This window comes from Montipora capricornis, chromosome 4 (genome assembly GCF_036669925.1).
Source record: "Montipora capricornis isolate CH-2021 chromosome 4, ASM3666992v2, whole genome shotgun sequence".
Classification (NCBI taxonomy): Eukaryota; Metazoa; Cnidaria; class Anthozoa; order Scleractinia; family Acroporidae; genus Montipora; species Montipora capricornis.
Window position 1 is genome coordinate 56,629,461 of NC_090886.1, and position 18,146 is coordinate 56,647,606.

General features: G+C 40.2%; 1 protein-coding gene across 5 annotated transcripts in view; it reads left to right on the top strand.

Annotated features, from left to right (window-relative positions):
• LOC138047617 (uncharacterized) overlaps positions 1-18,146 on the top strand; it is a 105,887-nt gene that overhangs the window by 42,759 nt on the left and 44,982 nt on the right. For all 5 annotated transcript variants that reach the window (XR_011131880.1, XR_011131883.1, XR_011131882.1 and 2 more), the window contains 5 exons: positions 8,868-8,926; positions 9,592-9,674; positions 10,073-10,187; positions 15,980-16,044; positions 16,677-16,750. Coding sequence is in view for 1 of the 5 variants with exons in the window: in XM_068894544.1 (XP_068750645.1) it covers positions 8,868-8,926; positions 9,592-9,674; positions 10,073-10,187; positions 15,980-16,044; positions 16,677-16,750 (396 nt within the window). In the remaining 4 variants the exon portion in view is untranslated. The remainder of the gene's footprint in view (positions 1-8,867; positions 8,927-9,591; positions 9,675-10,072; positions 10,188-15,979; positions 16,045-16,676; positions 16,751-18,146) is intronic.

Sequence of the window (18,146 nt, forward strand, 5' to 3'; positions counted from 1 at the left end):
CAAGCTTGTAATGGAAAGCTTCAGCTGTGCTTGGAGGAAGTTCCCTTAATTGGCCACTACGACACCAAGTCTGGTCTGAAAATTCATCCTGAGAAAGTTCGAGCTGTCCTTGAGATGCCACGCCCAACTGATGTAAACAGTTTGCTGCGTTTTAATGGAACTGTTCAGTACTTGGCTAAATTCCTACCTGGTCTTTCTGACATGGCCCATCCACTTCGTCAACTGACTCGTAAAGATGCCGAGTGGGTTTTGTCTGAAACCGAGGAGAAAGCATGGAGTGATATCAAGACTCCCATCTCACAAGCCCCTGTTCTGCCCTTTTACAGCCTGCTAGATGAGGTTACCCTCCAATGTGATGCTTCTGACACAGGGCTCGGAGCCCCTTTGCTTCAGCTTCAGCAACCAGTGAGTTTTGCATCCAGAGCCCTTACTCAAATGGAGACCAGGTACGCTCAAATCGAGAAGGAGCTCCTGGCCATTGTGTTTGTGTGCAAGAAGTTTGACGGGTACATCTTTGGGTGTGATGTTGTGCACGTGGAGACCGACCATAAGCCTCTGGAAGAAATCTTTAAGAAGAGCCTTTGCGATGCTCCAGCAAGGCTTCAACGGATGCTATTGTGACTTCAATGCTACAATCTCAAGGTCAAGTACCAGAAAGGTTCCCTTATGTTCATTGTGGATACGCTCAGCCGTGCATATCTTGGGGAAGTGTTGCCTTCAGAGGAAGTGAAATCTCTTGAGCTTGTTGATCACACTGAGGACTTGTGAGTTTCTCTGTCTCGGCTAACGCGGATTGAGCAGGAATCAGCCCAAGATCCCGTTTGTGCTGATCTTCAACAAATCATCTTAGAAGGTTGGCCTGGCAACATTCTTGAGTGCGATCCGGTCTTGCGCCCTTTCTTCCAGTTTCGTGTTGTGCTGACTGTTCAAGGGACCTGGTTTTCCATGGACCTCGCCTGTTTGTCCCCAGTACCTTCAGAAAGGAGTTTATGTCCCTAGCTCACTCAAGTCACATTGGCCTGGGGGGGGTGCCTTCTCCCACTTCGCGAGTGCATGTTCTGGCCTGGAATGAGCGCCCAAATGAAGGACTTTGTGGGTCAGTGTGATGTTTCCCTTACCCATCGCAACTCACAAGTTCAGAAACCATAACTTCAACACGAATTTCTGCTTCGTCCTTGGGCCAAGGTTGCTGCGGACATCTGTTTTCACTCAGGTTGAGCTCTGCAGGTTGTTGTCGACTATTTCAGTAACTTTATAGAGGTTGATTCCCTTTCATCTGAAACCTCCAAGTCAGTGATCAGAAGTGTAATGGCCGCCTTTAGCCGATTTGGAGTTCCAGATACGTTGGTCACAGATAATGGGCCTTGCTTTGCCTCATCTGAGTTCGCAAAATTTCTAGACCAATGGAACTTTCAGCATATTACTTCAAGTCTCTGTTACCCGCAAAGTAATGGTAAGGCCGAGAATGCCATTTGTACTGTTCTATGTCTGTTCACGAAGTGTGTAGCCGCCGGTGTCAGTGAATTCTAAGCTCTCCTGGATTGGCGTAATACTCCAAGGGGGGGGGGGAGATGGAGACGAGCCCCGCACAACGTCTTCTGGGCCGCCGCTGTAAGACTTCCGGAACTCTTCTAACGCCTGAATTTAGCCTCGTCTATGACGTTGCTAAACTGTGTGCTCGGAGAGAGTGTAAGCGCAGGTACTTCAATCGTGGCAAGCGCGTCCTTTTCCCTGTGAAGCCTGGCAAAACTATCCACATCCGTTCACCTTCAGGAACATGGAGACCAGCTGAATGTCTCAGAGAAGTTGCTCCCCGATCATACGAGGTCCTAGTTGATGGAGTGGTTTGGCGTTGAAATCGAAAGGACATAATACACAGACTTCTGAGGAAGTTGAACCCTTTGCCGAAGTTTAAAGGGCTCCTGTTGCATCGCCAGGTCCTGTTCCTGAAACTCCTTTGGTTAGCCGGGCGTTGTCACCCATTGAGGCCGATTGTGTGGGTGAATCCACATCATCATCTCCTGTGATGCCACCATCTTCTGTACCTGAAGATACAGCCCAGCCACTTAGGAGATCCACGAGACAAAGATTTTATCATGTCGTGACTGTTTCATTCGTATAAGCCGTTGTAAGCTGTTGTAAGGACATATGCCTTATGGACATTGTCATAGTGAAATCTCAATGACTTGGTCCAGAATTATTTATTTATTTTATTTTGTTTTGTTTATTTTCTTTTCTTTCATTAACGGGGAAGATGTGTTGATATCTATATATTATTTTCTTTCATTAATGGGGAAGATGTGTCGATATCTAGCAGCATATTTAGTTAAAGAGAAAAGGTTCCGTTGATCTCCCTCTCCACCCTGAACATTGTTGGTCTTCAAGGTCAAACACTTGTGAAACATGTTCTGCAAGGAATGGTCATCAACATTGTTAGAGAAACTCCAGAAAGTTGTGCAGGTGGGTTGGAAATAAACATACCTTGGAATTTATCTTCCCAAAAAAGAAGTGAAAAGGAATGTGTCCATAAACGTTTCGACCAGGATATTAGCTTTGATGACCTAATGGCGTAGATTTTGCTACTCTCTTACAAATGCTGTGGATTGACATACCCATTACATCCAAGATTATCCTGTGGCCAAACCCAAAGTTCCTTGGTTAACAAATGAAATTAGAGATTTCAAGAAGAAACAAAGGAAATGGGAGAGAACACTGAGGAAATCCAATCTTTAAATTGACGGAAAGGATTTTTGAGTAGTTTTCCCCTTCAAGCCTGTACGGCGTGCATATATTTTAATCACATTGAATGTCATGGTGAATGGTGACCTAATGTTATCACTCCGAATTTGCCAATGTTTTCCCATAAATTTGGAAACAAAAGTGAACTCATACTTCAATAAAAAATGTACACATTAAATTAAAGTGAAATGTAAGAAAGGGTAAACAAACACACAGACAAAAGGACCTGAGAAACTACATGATGCAGGGCATGAAATGCAAGGAAATTGTCGATTTTTTTACAGGTATTCCATCTATGCTTGGAAATTACCCTCAATGAGTTAGGCAGCTTCGACACTTTAACATTTGCTACAAGAATATAAAGCCCACTCTTGACAAGGTTGAGGATGCTGTTGGCAAAGAACTTGAAGGACCTGGCAAATGTCTTGGTTACCAAGCATTCTTGAATACATCTGGGCTTTACTGGAGATCTAAGTGCTGAAACGCTGCGCAACTAAAGTGTCATTGTCTTCGTTCTAGCTGCTAAGAGTGCCTTTCTTTTTTCCTTTGGGATATTGCCTCTTTTCACTTACCTCAAACTTTGTCCACTCCACTGTCATTTTCTTGCCTACAAAAGGATTTGAATTGCCATGGTAGTGATTGCAAAAAATGGAATTTTTACAAATTGAACTTCACTTATGGTGTGCCAGAAGTTTGCTGCCTGGGTTAAATTTTATTTTCCTCTATGGATTTAAACAATTTCATGGCATTGAAAAACACTTTCCATCTGCCCACAACTTTATTGATGTTTTTTTTCACTTTGCTCTTGAGGAGCGAGAATAGCATTCCCTTTGCAGTCGCTGTTTTGCCTCATTAATACTTGTCAAAAGGAAACATCACACAACCACCATTTGTTTCCAAGGTGTCCAAGGTCATCCTTAGGTGCCTATTTCATTGCCCACTTGGAGTATAGAGAAATGTGGAGGTGGAGGTGTTGGTGTGGAGGCAGGTTTTGCCGTGAGAACTGGACACATGGAAATGTATTGTGGTCATCATCAGCTGTAATTATTATCACCAGGAAAACGAAAGGACTCAGTAATGTGGAGCATGTGTTTAGTGCCTTTTACGTAGCTGGGTAGGTTTTTAACCAGTGGAGTGGTAATAGTATCTAAGTGTATCGGTGTGTACCAACATTCAATAGACTATTCCGTTTGGTGACAGAAGCATAGTGTGTAATCAAAGCAATGATCGGTCAAGGTAACAAAACTGTCTTGTCATGATCGTGAGATAACAGAAAGAAATACGAAATAATATTTACCCGATGGCTGTCTTATCACAGGTGTTTTTCTGTTGATTAGTCAATAATAATTAGGCCATTATCATTTGTCATTTTTACGTGTAATTAGAATCAATGGTGATACATTATAATCAGTGATGATACACGAAGTAGGTCGCTATTACATGTACTTCTGTTAGGCAGTTCCAGTCAGAGACAGCAGGGTTTCCGGGTTCGTGGATTTTGGGCAAAATATAGAATTCAGATGTGCAGGGACTGTCTACAACAAGATGGATAGCAGCTTCTAGTTTGGGCACTGAGATTGCCTTCTTTATTACTCTCCTGACCATGTTGTTGTCGGTGCATGGTGAAATCTTGCTGTTCATAGAAATAAGTATCGGAGAGTTGCCTTTCGGCCTCCACTACGTAGAGATGTCAAGCCCACTCTACCACCTTTTTTTTCCTTTATCTGCGGGCCTTACGACAACATCATTTCGTCGTTTTAGGGTTATTTGGCCAGTCCCCGCCAGGTGTTTCATTGTTTTCCTTAGAGGTTTTTCTTTTTCCAGAACACACAAACTCAGGGCATACTGGTTTCTGTAATCTGTTTGAGGTTTAGGGATGCCAGAGACAGACAGTTTGGGTTGTCCCGAAAAATGTAGCCATGCTGTCATGTTTGTAAGAGCTGTCCTTTTATACTTATATTTCATCTATTTGCTTAGTACTTCTAGACGACTGAAGCACGTAGGTAGTTTTGCTACTCCTAAGCTTTCTAAATTAGATCAAATTCTGCCTGTTGGTGAAACCTTCACTGAGTTTTTAATCCAGGACTTCTGTTCGAAGCCGAGGTGTGAAAGAACTACATGACCGATTGCAGCATGGCACAAGCATGGTCATTCGATTCACCTTTGGCCTTGCATAGTTGTTGGCGTAATAATGATGCCTTGCATCTTTGACAAGGTGTACTTTGCGACCACTCACTAAGGACAAGCTATGACAGAAAAGTGTTGCTTTCTCAGCCGAAATTTTCCTGCAGACCAGATACTGCGATTTGGGGGGCTTTTAAAAATCTGGGAATCCTTAAATACAGAGGAAATGGACCGAGCAAGTGTAAACATCCGCAACTGATTAATAACCGTACACTAAAAATCGAAGTCATCCACGGCCATCGCCTTTCTCAAAGTGCTAAAGAAGTTAAAGAACGACCTGCTGCAAGACATCTTATTCCTATCATTCCTATCACTACCAAAGTAAGTGACCCCATCCCGGTTGGTCTTCGCGGTCCCGAAATGTTTGTTTATCAATATTTGCAGTCTTAGTAAGATAAAGAATCGAGTTCGTGCATCTGTGGTTTCAGAGAGTGATTTGATTCATAAGGATGTGGATGTTTGCGTAGTTAGCGAAACACATGTAAAACTGGACATGCCAGATGCAGTGGTTAATATTTCCAACTACTCAATTTACAGGCGAGATAGAAATTGGTCTGGACTGGATTTGAGGGCAAAAGGTGGGGTAGCGATCTATGTTAGCAGCAATCTTAAAGGTGCAGGTATTAGGTTAAAACCTATTCGGCCTAAGATTAAGTTCCATGACTGCAGAGCTCACTGCAAGGACGCACTCAACGAGGAGGACTGGAATGATATTCGTAATTCCAACAATATCGATGAGGCTGTGAATCATTTGGAAAGAACAATCCACAGCCACGTAAACTCTTGCATGCCTCTGAAGACGGTTTCTGTATCGTCATGTGACCCGTTTTGGGTAACACCCATTGTTAAGTGCCTGCTGAGAGCTAAATCAAGGATCTCGCCATTTAAGCGGGAGAAACTCAACAACATAAACAGGAAGATCTCTGAAGTGATCCGTCAGAATAAAACTAATTTTGATGCTTTAAAAGGGAGCAAAGCGTGTTGGAAAAGGGTTGATAACCTTTCTCAGCAGCGAAGTCGCCCTGGGAGTTTCTGTCTGGATAATGAGTTACTGACAACGTTGCACGATTATTTTGGATCCCTCTGTCATGACGATACCTATGTTAAGCCTAGCTTGATGTCAATATGTTCGAGTGTATCTATTCCTGAGGTCAGTGAGTGATAGGAGTGGAAGGCGCTCGATGGGGTCAAAAGGACTGCCACTGGGCCTGATGCCATGCCCTATTGGGTATGGAGGGATCAAGCGGAAATTCTCACGGGCGTTGTTACCAAGCTGTGGAACCTTTTGCTCTCGTCTCACTCATGGCGTAAGTCTTGGAAGAGGGCTAATATTAACCCCTCCCCTAAAGAAAACGGCAACTACAGCAGTATCAATCTAACGCCAGTTATTGCAAGGGTGTTCGAAAAGGTTGTTTATCACCTCCACGTCATTTGAGGATAGTCTTGCACCTTCGCAGTTTGCGTATAGAGACAGAGGTAGTTGCACTAATTTGTTATTGACTATTCAGCGCAGGGTTCTTAGTTTTCTTCATAAATCCTGCTTGTAAAGGGGTTAGACTCTTCAGTATGGACTTTAGTAAGGCATTCGATATGGTGAGGCATGTCCGACTCGCTGATAACCTTAAAAGTCTTGATCTCAACCCTTATATTCAGAATTGGTTTCTTAGTTTTCTTTCTGATAGGCAACAAAGAGTTGTATATAATAACAGGAAGGATGTCAATAAGGGTACGACCCAAGGGTCTGTCAGCAGGTCTTATTTATTCAATGTTTTTCTAAATGATCTTAATATACAGTTAAAAGGTGTTGACATACTTTTTAAATGTGCCGATGACACGAATATTGTAATCCCCTAGTGGAAAGATGGAGTTGATCAGTCACTGGAAGTGGTGGACAGTTTTTTACGTTAGTCTGTAGAAAACTCTGTCATGCAATCCTAGAAAGTGTAAATAACTTACCTTGCATAAAAAAAGGGTTTGTGGAGGAACTGTGCAAAATACATAACATTCAACAATGCAGCGAGCTTAAACTATTAGGTGTGATATTCCAGTACAATTGTAAATACGCTTGCACGTAATGAGAACTCTTCGGCAAGAGGGGTACAATCAGGAGGAGCTGGATTATCTGTTTCATTCACTTGTTATGCTTAATTTTTTGTACGGTTTATCGGTGTGTGGAGCCTCCTCTTCTGATCTTTACAACGTACAGAATTTTTTCGATAGGTGCTATAAATGCAGGAAATTGAGGAAATTGAATATAAGGGAGTTGCTTGAAAGATCACATTGCCGTATTTTTAGAAAGGCCATGAGAACAAATTCGCCCCTTGTGAAGATTTTACCAGAAAGGAATTTCACCAATTATGCTTTAAGGAAAACAGGCTTCTATCATCCTTCAGTGACAACAGAGCGCTTCAAATCGTCCTATGTAAATAGACTTGTTTTAGATATGACATTGATTCCTTGATGTAAATAGATGTGTGCATATTGTTCTAGAGCTCTAAACTTTTTTGCATTTGATTGACTTGTAGCTTGAGATATGTATTTTTATCTTTTGAATTTATTAAAGACATCATTCATTCATTCCTTCACTCATTCTGGATGATTTTGAGACACCGCACCCTATACCCTTGCGGACTGTCTATGGACTTCTGTTTTGTACAAAGTCAGGGCGTGCTGTAAATGTTGCAATGTTGTGTTTATTTGAGCGTTCAGGTGCACACACATTCAAACCACTGATGAAGAGGGAGTACCCTCAAAACGTCTGGTTTACATATTAAATTCTTGGGTGCAAATTTAAACTTTCCTTTACCATTCATCCCCAATATTGCGCTGCACAGTTTCTTCGAATTTATGTTACGAGCCAGAATGCTTTGGGAAGCATAAACACATGAGCGAACATAAACCTCTCATCCCTGCATTCAGGAAGTTCATCAGAAAAGGGTAACTCGGACACTTGTGCAATAATTGCCATCCAGTGAAAATTTGATTATTTTCAATGAAGAAGAGGAAATACTTTTTCGATATGACTCTGACTTGGGTTTTTTCGATGCTCCAGCTTTTATCCACAAGAAGGATGGACGTCTTTTGTAATGGCAGCCAAATAAAGTATATCTGTTTCAATGCTAAGAAGCCTTTCTAGCCTCGCTGCAATGAGCAAATCTCAAAAGAATTTTTGTTTCAAAATGAGTGCAGTAGGTCTAATTAACATAAATACAAAAGAATGCAAAGGTGGTCATTATGTATGAAAGTGGTCTATAGACATACTTATCTGCCATGTGTCTTGATCGCTGTAATCCTTGCTTCACTTTTAAAATACAGTTAGATGATATACTAATTTATGACATTATTAAACTTTGTGAAGTGCTCTTGAATATGAATCAATATAATTAGCACTGTATAAAGTTATTTTGCTATTATTATTTTTATTTTTGGTTGGTTAATTTAAAGTTTTCATCCATAGTCAATGCAGAATGATGCCAAATTTAAACCCTAATAGGGTTGACTACTATTAATATGTTTAGGGGTGTTTCCAGAGAAAATGAAACAAACACAGCCGTGTTAAGAAACAATTTGAGGTAGACAATAGCTGGCTCTTTACAGAGCCTGGTAGAGACAATTTCAGAACCACACCCCACCAATGGTGGTTAGAATAGGAATTGAACCTGGAGCATCTGCATTCAAATGAAGTACCCCAACCATTGGATCATTGTACTCCCTCAAGTAAGATTCATCACTGTTTTGTTTTGGCCAAAAAGTTTGTCTTTGTTCTAATATGTGTCAACCAATTTCCAAATCCCTCGAATGATAGTCACTGGATAAGCTTCTCATTCACTTCTGTAAGTGTGATAATCAAATACCCTATATTCCATAGCGTGGTTAAAGGTGTAAAAATGGTTTCAAGTAGTATCAGTTTTCTTAACTTTTAGCTTTATTTGAATTGTAATTAGACTCTATTGAAAGCACAGATCAGTTCCTGGCCATCAGCGCTTACAGATCATTGGATCAGGTAAATCTATTAACCCACTGACACCTCAAACGTCCTAGGACTCCCCCAGTTGAACTCCCAGGGTTCAATGGGTTAATCATTCAACATTCATTGATTGAAAAGTGACATTTTGTATGAAATGCCTAGTATAAAATTATAGCTAAGTAGAAGCGATTATGAGAATATTAATTTTGTTAGAATATCTACTTATGGACATCAAGAGGAGTAAGCATCTCTTGCCATGACATAACAATTGAGCTTGACCAATTTGGTGGTAGGATCTTTTAGATGGAGGTGTTTTGGAAGACTTCAGTATCAGCGAATTTCAAGAAGGGATGATTATGCATGTACACAGCAAAAACATAATTAATTAACAATTATTCGTCTAAGGTGAGGTGAATATCGACAAGGTTTATATTCACTGATACTAACCAAGCCTAAGGGGAATAACAATCATTGTTTTAGTATTACACAGGTGATTATTTGAAAAATAAGCATTTTCTTTAAAACGAGAATTAATTTTTTCATGTCACCGTGGCAAAATGGCTTATGGCCATTTTGAAAAGGCGCTTAGGTGATTATCACACAATAATCACCTTAAGTGCAACCAATCAGCCCAGAGAATTTTAATTATTCACCTATGTAATTATACTACTTTACAACACTGCATTAATCGTGTTTGACAGGTCCACCTTGTGCACAATGCTTTCTCTAACATGGGGCTGATACAACTGTGGAATACAGGAAAGTTAAAGGCGGACTCTGCGAGGTAAAGTTTAAGTTGAAGGTTGTGGTAAACATGGTGTCACTAAAGTTACAAGTTGTATGATGTGATTGAAAAGGGGAAAGTTAATGAATCGTCTCATATCAAAGATTGAAAAATGAGCAGGTTTCAAATTTTTGTCCTCACGTGATTAACACTGATCAAATCAAAAGATTGTGTCTAAAAGTCTTGATCCTGAGGTTTGAAAATGGTTCAAGTTTAAGTTTTACGTTCACTGCTATGGTATTAAAATTTGGAATCTAGAGGGTATGATTTCACTATTACTATGGTGACTGGTTCTCCTAAATGTTCATAGTCGTCTTTCTGCAGGTTTGTAGCAAGGACGCCTTTTTGCCCTGTCAGTTCCTTGCTCGTATCTTACTTGATGACTTTTTTTCTTACAGTTCAGGAGCAAAACCAACTTTATCTCTTGGCATAGCGCACAATTATGGGACAATAAGGGAAATAAGCTGGTGCCCTTCAGGAACATGGGAGTCTGTATCATCCAAGCAATACGAAGTAAATAATATTAATAAACACATTTATCAACGGAGTATTTCATAGTATGTCAGGACCAGGTAGGAAAAATGCAGAAAAATTATGGAAATAATGATAATACAAAAACACCACTTACTTACTTACTACCACTACTTACTGTAAGTAATTTCTCCCCTTAACGGTTTTTTGGGGCCAGGAAAACAATACACGGGAGTGAACAAAATAATTTTCTTATCAAGTGCGACTGAGATTAAAAGATGTTTGCCAGTCACTAGACTGGTGAAATGTAAAGAGGAATGCAAGGGTTAGTTTGTAAGCAAACTCTGGTGCTGGATTGGTGAGGAATGAAACAATGGAAAAAAGAACAGTAAGCTTCAGCTCAAAAATGTTTTTTACCGTGGTTAATTTATCTTTATCGACTACTTTGGTAAAACCGAATTTTGGTGAAATTTAAAGCCTCTATTCAATAAACAGAAGGCTTTGAATTTCAGTTCAATAGTTCTTTTTTTTATTTAGCAGTGCCTTTATTTACTTTAAAATCTTGAAGAGAGCCAGTTTTGAGGGAAAGTGACTTTAAAGACTTTCAAGGTGGTAAAGAAAGGTTTTTTTTTTCATTCTGGCTCTTGAACCTCAATTCGCAGGGTTACGCAGGCAGACCAGTTGGCTATTTACAACAGCAGGTGGACGAGTTGAACTGAAAATGACTCTTACACTCCAAGAAGGTGCTCATCAGAGTTGGACTTGGCACTTGTATCTGGATTTACGAGTGTGGCACCCTCACCACCCAGACAATCAAACATCCTAAATCTAACTGGTTATTTAACAATTATTCTACGAGGGCACGCTGGATATGAAGTGATAGATAACCAACAAGGAGTGTAGCGCCGAGTTGGTCAATCATTTGATATCGAGCAAGCCCAAGTAGAATACTTGTTTTACTAAAAACTCCAGGATCAACAACTCTTTTACTAAATCACCGGCTACTGCCTTGGTCAATTCCGGTCCAAAACGGCTTTTGTCTGCCATTTATTCTCGGCAGAGCTGCAAAAATGTGTTCAGCTCGCTTTATTGCTGATGCGTTCCTTGACCATATTAGCTACAGCAGGTATATTAACTGATAAATGAAGGGGTAGTTTCTAAAGAAACTGTGGTGCTGCGTCGGTGGGGAAGTAGTATACAAAAATTTGGTTTTATCAACGGAGTTGATAATGTAAATTGGCCACCGTACAGAGATTCTAAAAGCTGACGTTTCGAGCGTTAGCCCTTCGTCAGAGTGAATCAAGGGATTATGGGTTACGTGTAGTTTTTATAGTAGAGTAGGAGCTAAGCTATTGGTGGTAACATGGCAACGTGAAAAATAGGAATATATTAGTTAAATGAAAAGCGTTCGTTAATACCGAGAGGATTAAGGGTGCCGATTTGAAAGATGAATTTTTGTTCCAGATTCTTGCGGCTTTCCGTCGTACCTAGATGTAGGGAAAGGCCGCAGATAGCCATGTGTTTTTTGGAGTGGTTAGGCAGATTAAAATGGCGAGCGACTGGCTTGGATGCATCCTTGTCATTCTTCTCAACATCGCGTATGTGTTCGCGGAATCGGTCACCTAGTCGTCTACCTGTCTCACCAATGTATAATTTATTGCATAACGTGCAGGTTATGCAATAAATGACATTTGCGGAGGTACATGTGAAACGATTGGTGATCTTAACAGATCGCTTAGGTCCCGAGATCTTGCTAGTGTTAACAATGAAAAGACAAGTTTTGCATCGTGAGCGCGCGCATTTGAAAGTGCCGGGTTGCTCGTTAGTTTTGAGCGCGCTTCTAACTAAAAAGTTGCCTACGTTTTTGTCGCGTTTGAATGAAATAAGTGGAGGTTGCGAAAAGATTCTACCAGTCTTGGGATCATTTTGGAGTAATTTAAAATTACTAAGAATGATGCTTTTGACTGCGTGATTATGAGGATGGAAAGTGAGGGTGAATGGAATTCTGTCATTCTTATCTTTTTGTGACGTTTGTAGTGATGACTGTCGATCAAATTGTTGGGCGCGATGATGGCCCGCTTTGACCACAGAGACAGGATAGCCACGTTTTTCGAAGAACTGGCACATCTCCTCTGATTTGCTGGAAAAATCTGAGTCATCACTACATAGACGTCGAAGTCTAAGAAATTGAGAATAAGGGATGGAGTTCTTGACATGTGATGGATGTGACGATGAATACAACAAATAACTGTGTGAATCAGTAGGTTTGTAGTGCACACTAGTACATAGCACGTTGCCTCTAATAGAAACTTTGATATCTAGAAAAGCCAATGAAGTTTCCGAAATTTCCCAGGTATATTTAAGAGCCGGATGAAAAGAGTTGACGGAGGTTATAAATTGATCGAGTTCTTCTCTGCTGGATGAAATAGCGCCGTTGCAGTCGTCGATGTAACGGCCGTAGAGTTCAGGTATTGGGCCGTTGTACTGACTAAAAAATTGGTGTTCAACATATCCTACAAAAAGATTGGCATAGCTAGGTCCCATTCTTGTGCCCATCGCTACACCATTAATTTGTTTGTAATAGTTGCCGGCGAATGAAAAACAATTAAGCGTTAAAACTAGTTCGGCAAGGCGGAGGAGCGTTTCCGAGCTAGGTTCTTTGACAGTGCGTTGATCGAAAAAGTGTTTAAGTGCTTGAAGACCTTCGCTATTAGGAATGACTGTGTATAGAGATGTAATGTCCATGGTGAAAATAAGTTTGTCTTGGCCGGAGAAATTGAAATCGCGGAAAATTTGTAGTGCGTGTGTACTGTCTTTAATGTATGATGGCAAAGATTTGACGATAGGCGTCATAATCCTGTCTAAGTAGCTAGAAATGAGTTCGGTGGGGCAACTACAGGCAGAAACGATAGGGCGACCTGGGTTGTTGGGTTTGTGAATTTTAGGCAAGAAGTAAATGCACGAAGTTCTAGGGGTGTTGATGATGAGATTAGTGGCAGTGTCCGGTAATTCTTGATTAACTATAAGATTTTGAATGGTGTCTTTGACAAGTTTTTGATTTTTGGAAGTGAAATCTTTAGCGATTTTGGCATAAAACGAGGTATCCGAAAGTTGCCGCAAAGCTTCTTTTTGGTAAAGGTCGGACCGCCAAACAACTACCGCGCCGCCTTTGTCGGCCGATTTGACAACTATGTCGTTGCGTTTACTAAGATTTTTAAGCGCCGCCCACTCTTCCGAGGAAAGGTTGAAAAATTTAGTGTTGCGATTGAATTTAAGTTTGTGAATGTCGTGACGGCATTTTTTGGTGAAAAAATCTAAAGAGGCAAATTGTCCCTCTGGGGGAGTCCATTTGGATTTGCGAACTAGAAGTGTTTCAAAAATATCTTTATTAGAAGTGTCCGAATCATCCTCTTTGTCGTGAAAAAAGGCTTTTAACTGAACGCGGCGAAGGAATTTTTCGACATCTTGCTTAATAGAAAATTCGTTGGTGCGTTTGGTAATAGGGACAAAATTTAGGCCCTTACTGAGAACAGATTTCTCTGAGTCAGTAAGCGGAAGATTTTCTGGAATTGTAATTACGCTATTATGGCTATATACCGCACCAACGAATTTTCTATTAAGCAAGATGTCGAAAAATTCCTTCGCCGCGTTCAGTTAAAAGCCTTTTTTCACGACAAAGAGGATGATTCGGACACTTCTAATAAAGATATTTTTGAAACACTTCTAGTTCGCAAATCCAAATGGACTCCCCCAGAGGGACAATTTGCCTCTTTAGATTTTTTCACCAAAAAATGCCGTCACGACATTCACAAACTTAAATTCAATCGCAACACTAAATTTTTCAACCTTTCCTCGGAAGAGTGGGCGGCGCTTAAAAATCTTAGTAAACGCAACGACATAGTTGTCAAATCGGCCGACAAAGGCGGCGCGGTAGTTGTTTGGCGGTCCGACCTTTACCAAAAAGAAGCTTTGCGGCAACTTTCGGATACCTCGTTTTATGCCAAAATCGCTAAAGATTTCACTTCCAAAAATCAAAAACTTGTCAAAGACACCATTCAAAATCTTATAGTTAATCAAGAATTACCGGACACTGCCACTAATCTCATCATCAACACCCCTAGAACTTCGTGCATTTACTTCTTGCCTAAAATTCACAAACCCAACAACCCAGGTCGCCCTATCGTTTCTGCCTGTAGTTGCCCCACCGAACTCATTTCTAGCTACTTAGACAGGATTATGACGCCTATCGTCAAATCTTTGCCATCATACATTAAAGACAGTACACACGCACTACAAATTTTCCGCGATTTCAATTTCTCCGGCCAAGACAAACTTATTTTCACCATGGACATTACATCTCTATACACAGTCATTCCTAATAGCGAAGGTCTTCAAGCACTTAAACACTTTTTCGATCAACGCACTGTCAAAGAACCTAGCTCGGAAACGCTCCTCCGCCTTGCCGAACTAGTTAAATATACCGGCTCTTAAATATACCTGGGAAATTTCGGAAACTTCATTGGCTTTTCTAGATATCAAAGTTTCTATTAGAGGCAACGTGCTATGTACTAGTGTGCACTACAAACCTACTGATTCACACAGTTATTTGTTGTATTCATCGTCACATCCATCACATGTCAAGAACTCCATCCCTTATTCTCAATTTCTTAGACTTCGACGTCTATGTAGTGATGACACCGATTTTTCCAGCAAATCAGAGGAGATGTACCAGTTCTTCGAAAAACGTGGCTATCCTGTCTCTGTGGTCAAAGCGGGCCATCATCGCACCCAACAATTTGATCGACAGTCATCACTACAAACGTCACAAAAAGATAAGAATGACAGAATTCCATTCACCCTCACTTTCCATCCTCATAATCACGCAGTCAAAAGCATCATTCTTAGTAATTTTAAATTACTCCAAAATGATCCCGAGACTGGTAGAATCTTTTCGCAACCTCCACTTATTTCATTCAAACGCGACAAAAACGTAGGCAACTTTTTAGTTAGAAGCGCGCTCAAAACTAACGAGCAACCCGGCACTTTCAAATGCGCGCGCTCACGATGCAAAACTTGTCTTTTCATTGTTAACACTAGCAAGATCTCGGGACCTAAGCGATCTGTTAAGATCACCGATCGTTTCACATGTACCTCCGCAAATGTCATTTATTGCATAACCTGCACGTTATGCAATAAATTATACATTGGTGAGACAGGTAGACGACTAGGTGACCGATTCCGCGAACACATTCGCGATGTTGAGAAGAATGACAAGGATGCATCCAAGCCAGTCGCTCGCCATTTTAATCTGCCTAACCACTCCAAAAAACACATGGCTATCTGCGGCCTTTCCCTACATCTAGGTACGATGGAAAGCCGCAAGAATCTGGAACAAAAATTCATCTTTCAAATCGGCACCCTTAATCCTCTCGGTATTAACGAACGCTTTTCATTTAACTAATATATTACTATTTTTCACGTTGCCATGTTACCACCAATAGCTTAGCTCCTACTCTACTATAAAAACTACACGTAACCCATAATCCCTCGATTCGCTCTGACGAAGGGCTAATGCTCGAAACGTCAGCTTTTAGAATCTCTGTACGGTGGCCAATTTACATTATCAACTCCGTTGATAAAACCAAATTTTTGTATATTAACTGATAGCCTGTGTCCAGCGAGCCAATGAAAATGCTGGAAATTTGATATCTGTAGTTCTTTTATGCCTTATGGTTCTTCAGGTGTAATTATAACTTAGGAAATTTACAATAACTAGCTAATAATGTTATTGTACAACAATTGTATTTGAAACTCACTCTTCGTTTGATTTGTAGGATGACCTTCCTCGTCTGGGTTTGATGGCTGTAGCTTCCAGTGATGGTTTGGTTCGCATTTTAAGGTAAATTTGTTACTGGTGCTAGGATTAGTTTACATCCTTGCCTTCAATTTATTAAACGAACTCTACCTAGTATTTTATGGTTCACTTTGGCAGAAGTTAGGGTTAGGGTTATCAGCAGATGTAAATATTTGAGTTGACCATTCTACCATATCAACCTTTATATGGACACGGTTCTTCAGTGTTGTACACAAACCACTACTCTCTCTACTCTCTTTGCTTATTCTTAGAGACATGTTATGGGGGACTGCAAACTGCAGTTTGCGTTTAGGCATTTTGCAGCCTCAGGTTAAGTCAGGCAAGGCATTCGGTGCCGGAAGCACTTCCTGCTGTTCAATTCTGAACTGCAAACTGCAAACCATGAAAACCCTTATGCTGAAGGTGTCAATTGACATCTCTGAAACCTCGTCAAAACAGAGATATTACCTTGCTCTCATAACAAGCCTGGACAATCAGTCAGTCTCCCTTCCAGCATGTAAAAAAAAGAGAGCTATGGCAGTTGTAATCAATGTGAACTTCTGGGAAAACATGTCGGAAGTGCGTTTGCAGGTTTGCAAGTTCATTTCTGGTTTTAGCCATATGAGGGGTTCACATTGACTCGCAAAAAAAGCGTAATATGTGGTCTCTTTTTACAGTATTCCTTGGCCATCAGTGTTACTGTCAGCCTCAGAACCAGAGCAGAATAGTAACCAGTCCTCCTGCTCATCTGGTAATGCATCTATTCTTACTATACATTTCTAGCTGTGGAAACCTTATGGGCTTCCTGAAACCAAATGTAAATGGACTTGAAAGGGTTGGTTTGGATGCACACTGAAAAAAGTTCTAGAACATGAGACGTTGTGATGTTGCCCCCTTTTCTTTAGTGCTTTTGAAATTGAAGCAACTGAAAAATACATATGTGGAAAGGCATTTAGTTAATGTTCAAAACAGCTGAAGTAGCATCAAATCGTCTAGTTTTTTTTAGAAGATTTCAGGACGTTATGTTTAACCGAAATCTTTGAAGTCCATTTATATTGCACTGGGTTACCCAGTTTCTTCTTAATCTTGAACACAAACTAAACTGCGTCACTGAACTCCAATTTATCATCATCATCATTTATATGCCTTGATCTTAAAATGAATTTTACAAAGTACAGCATGTTGTTAGGCAAGGAGACCTCAAGAAACCACCAGGCTTATAGGCTACCTCGACATCACAATATGATAAGAAATAACGGCTGTGAAGGTGTGGGGCTATGATAATTCAGTAACTATTTTCATAGAAACGCTAGCACTTTTTTCTTAAAGATAGGAACGCTTGAACATTTCACAAGTATTTGACAACATTTTCCAAGTATTTCACAATTGTTAATACTTGACAAGTTTGTAATAGATACAGGAAGAAAATTCCAGATTTTTGGTCCTTGGTAAAACAAACCTGTCAATTTCTTGATGTTAGTTGGACAGGAATGCACTCGATAATTACTGGCTGTTCTTGTGTTATAGCTATGAACTTTTTTAAGAAAGGAACTTTATTAAAGTGTCTAGTCGTTCTAACGCTGGACCACTAATTGGGGACACTGTAAACTGAACTTAACAATTAACGTAAATCAAGTCAAATTATTTTGACTGTTTGTCATAAAAAGATTGAGAAAGAGTGGAAGCAGCAGATCATTGTGGAAGAGAAACATAAATTTAGCAATTTCAAACGTATGCACTTGAAAAATATCTAACATTTCGTATTTAGAGAATAGAGGAGCAATATGATAGCTCGCTTTTGTAAACAGTAAATTCTGTTAAAGTACGTTACATGTACGGAAGTAGACGACCATGTGGAGTTACCATAAATAATCTAAGAATAAATTAATATGTAATACAGCATGCGTTTGGTCTTACAAGTAAAAACGTGTCCTGAATGAAATACCGATTTAGCGATTTGTTTGCATACAAAGTTTATATGATATTTCCATGTAAGGCGTTCATCGTGATACACCCCAAGAAATTTAGTTACGTTGCTTTGTATAAGTGATTGACCTCTGAAAGAGAGAGAAAAACTGTGGTTGAATTTCTTGTGACTCGGACTAAAGATAGCATAATTTGTCTTTGATATTGATTTGAGGGCCACT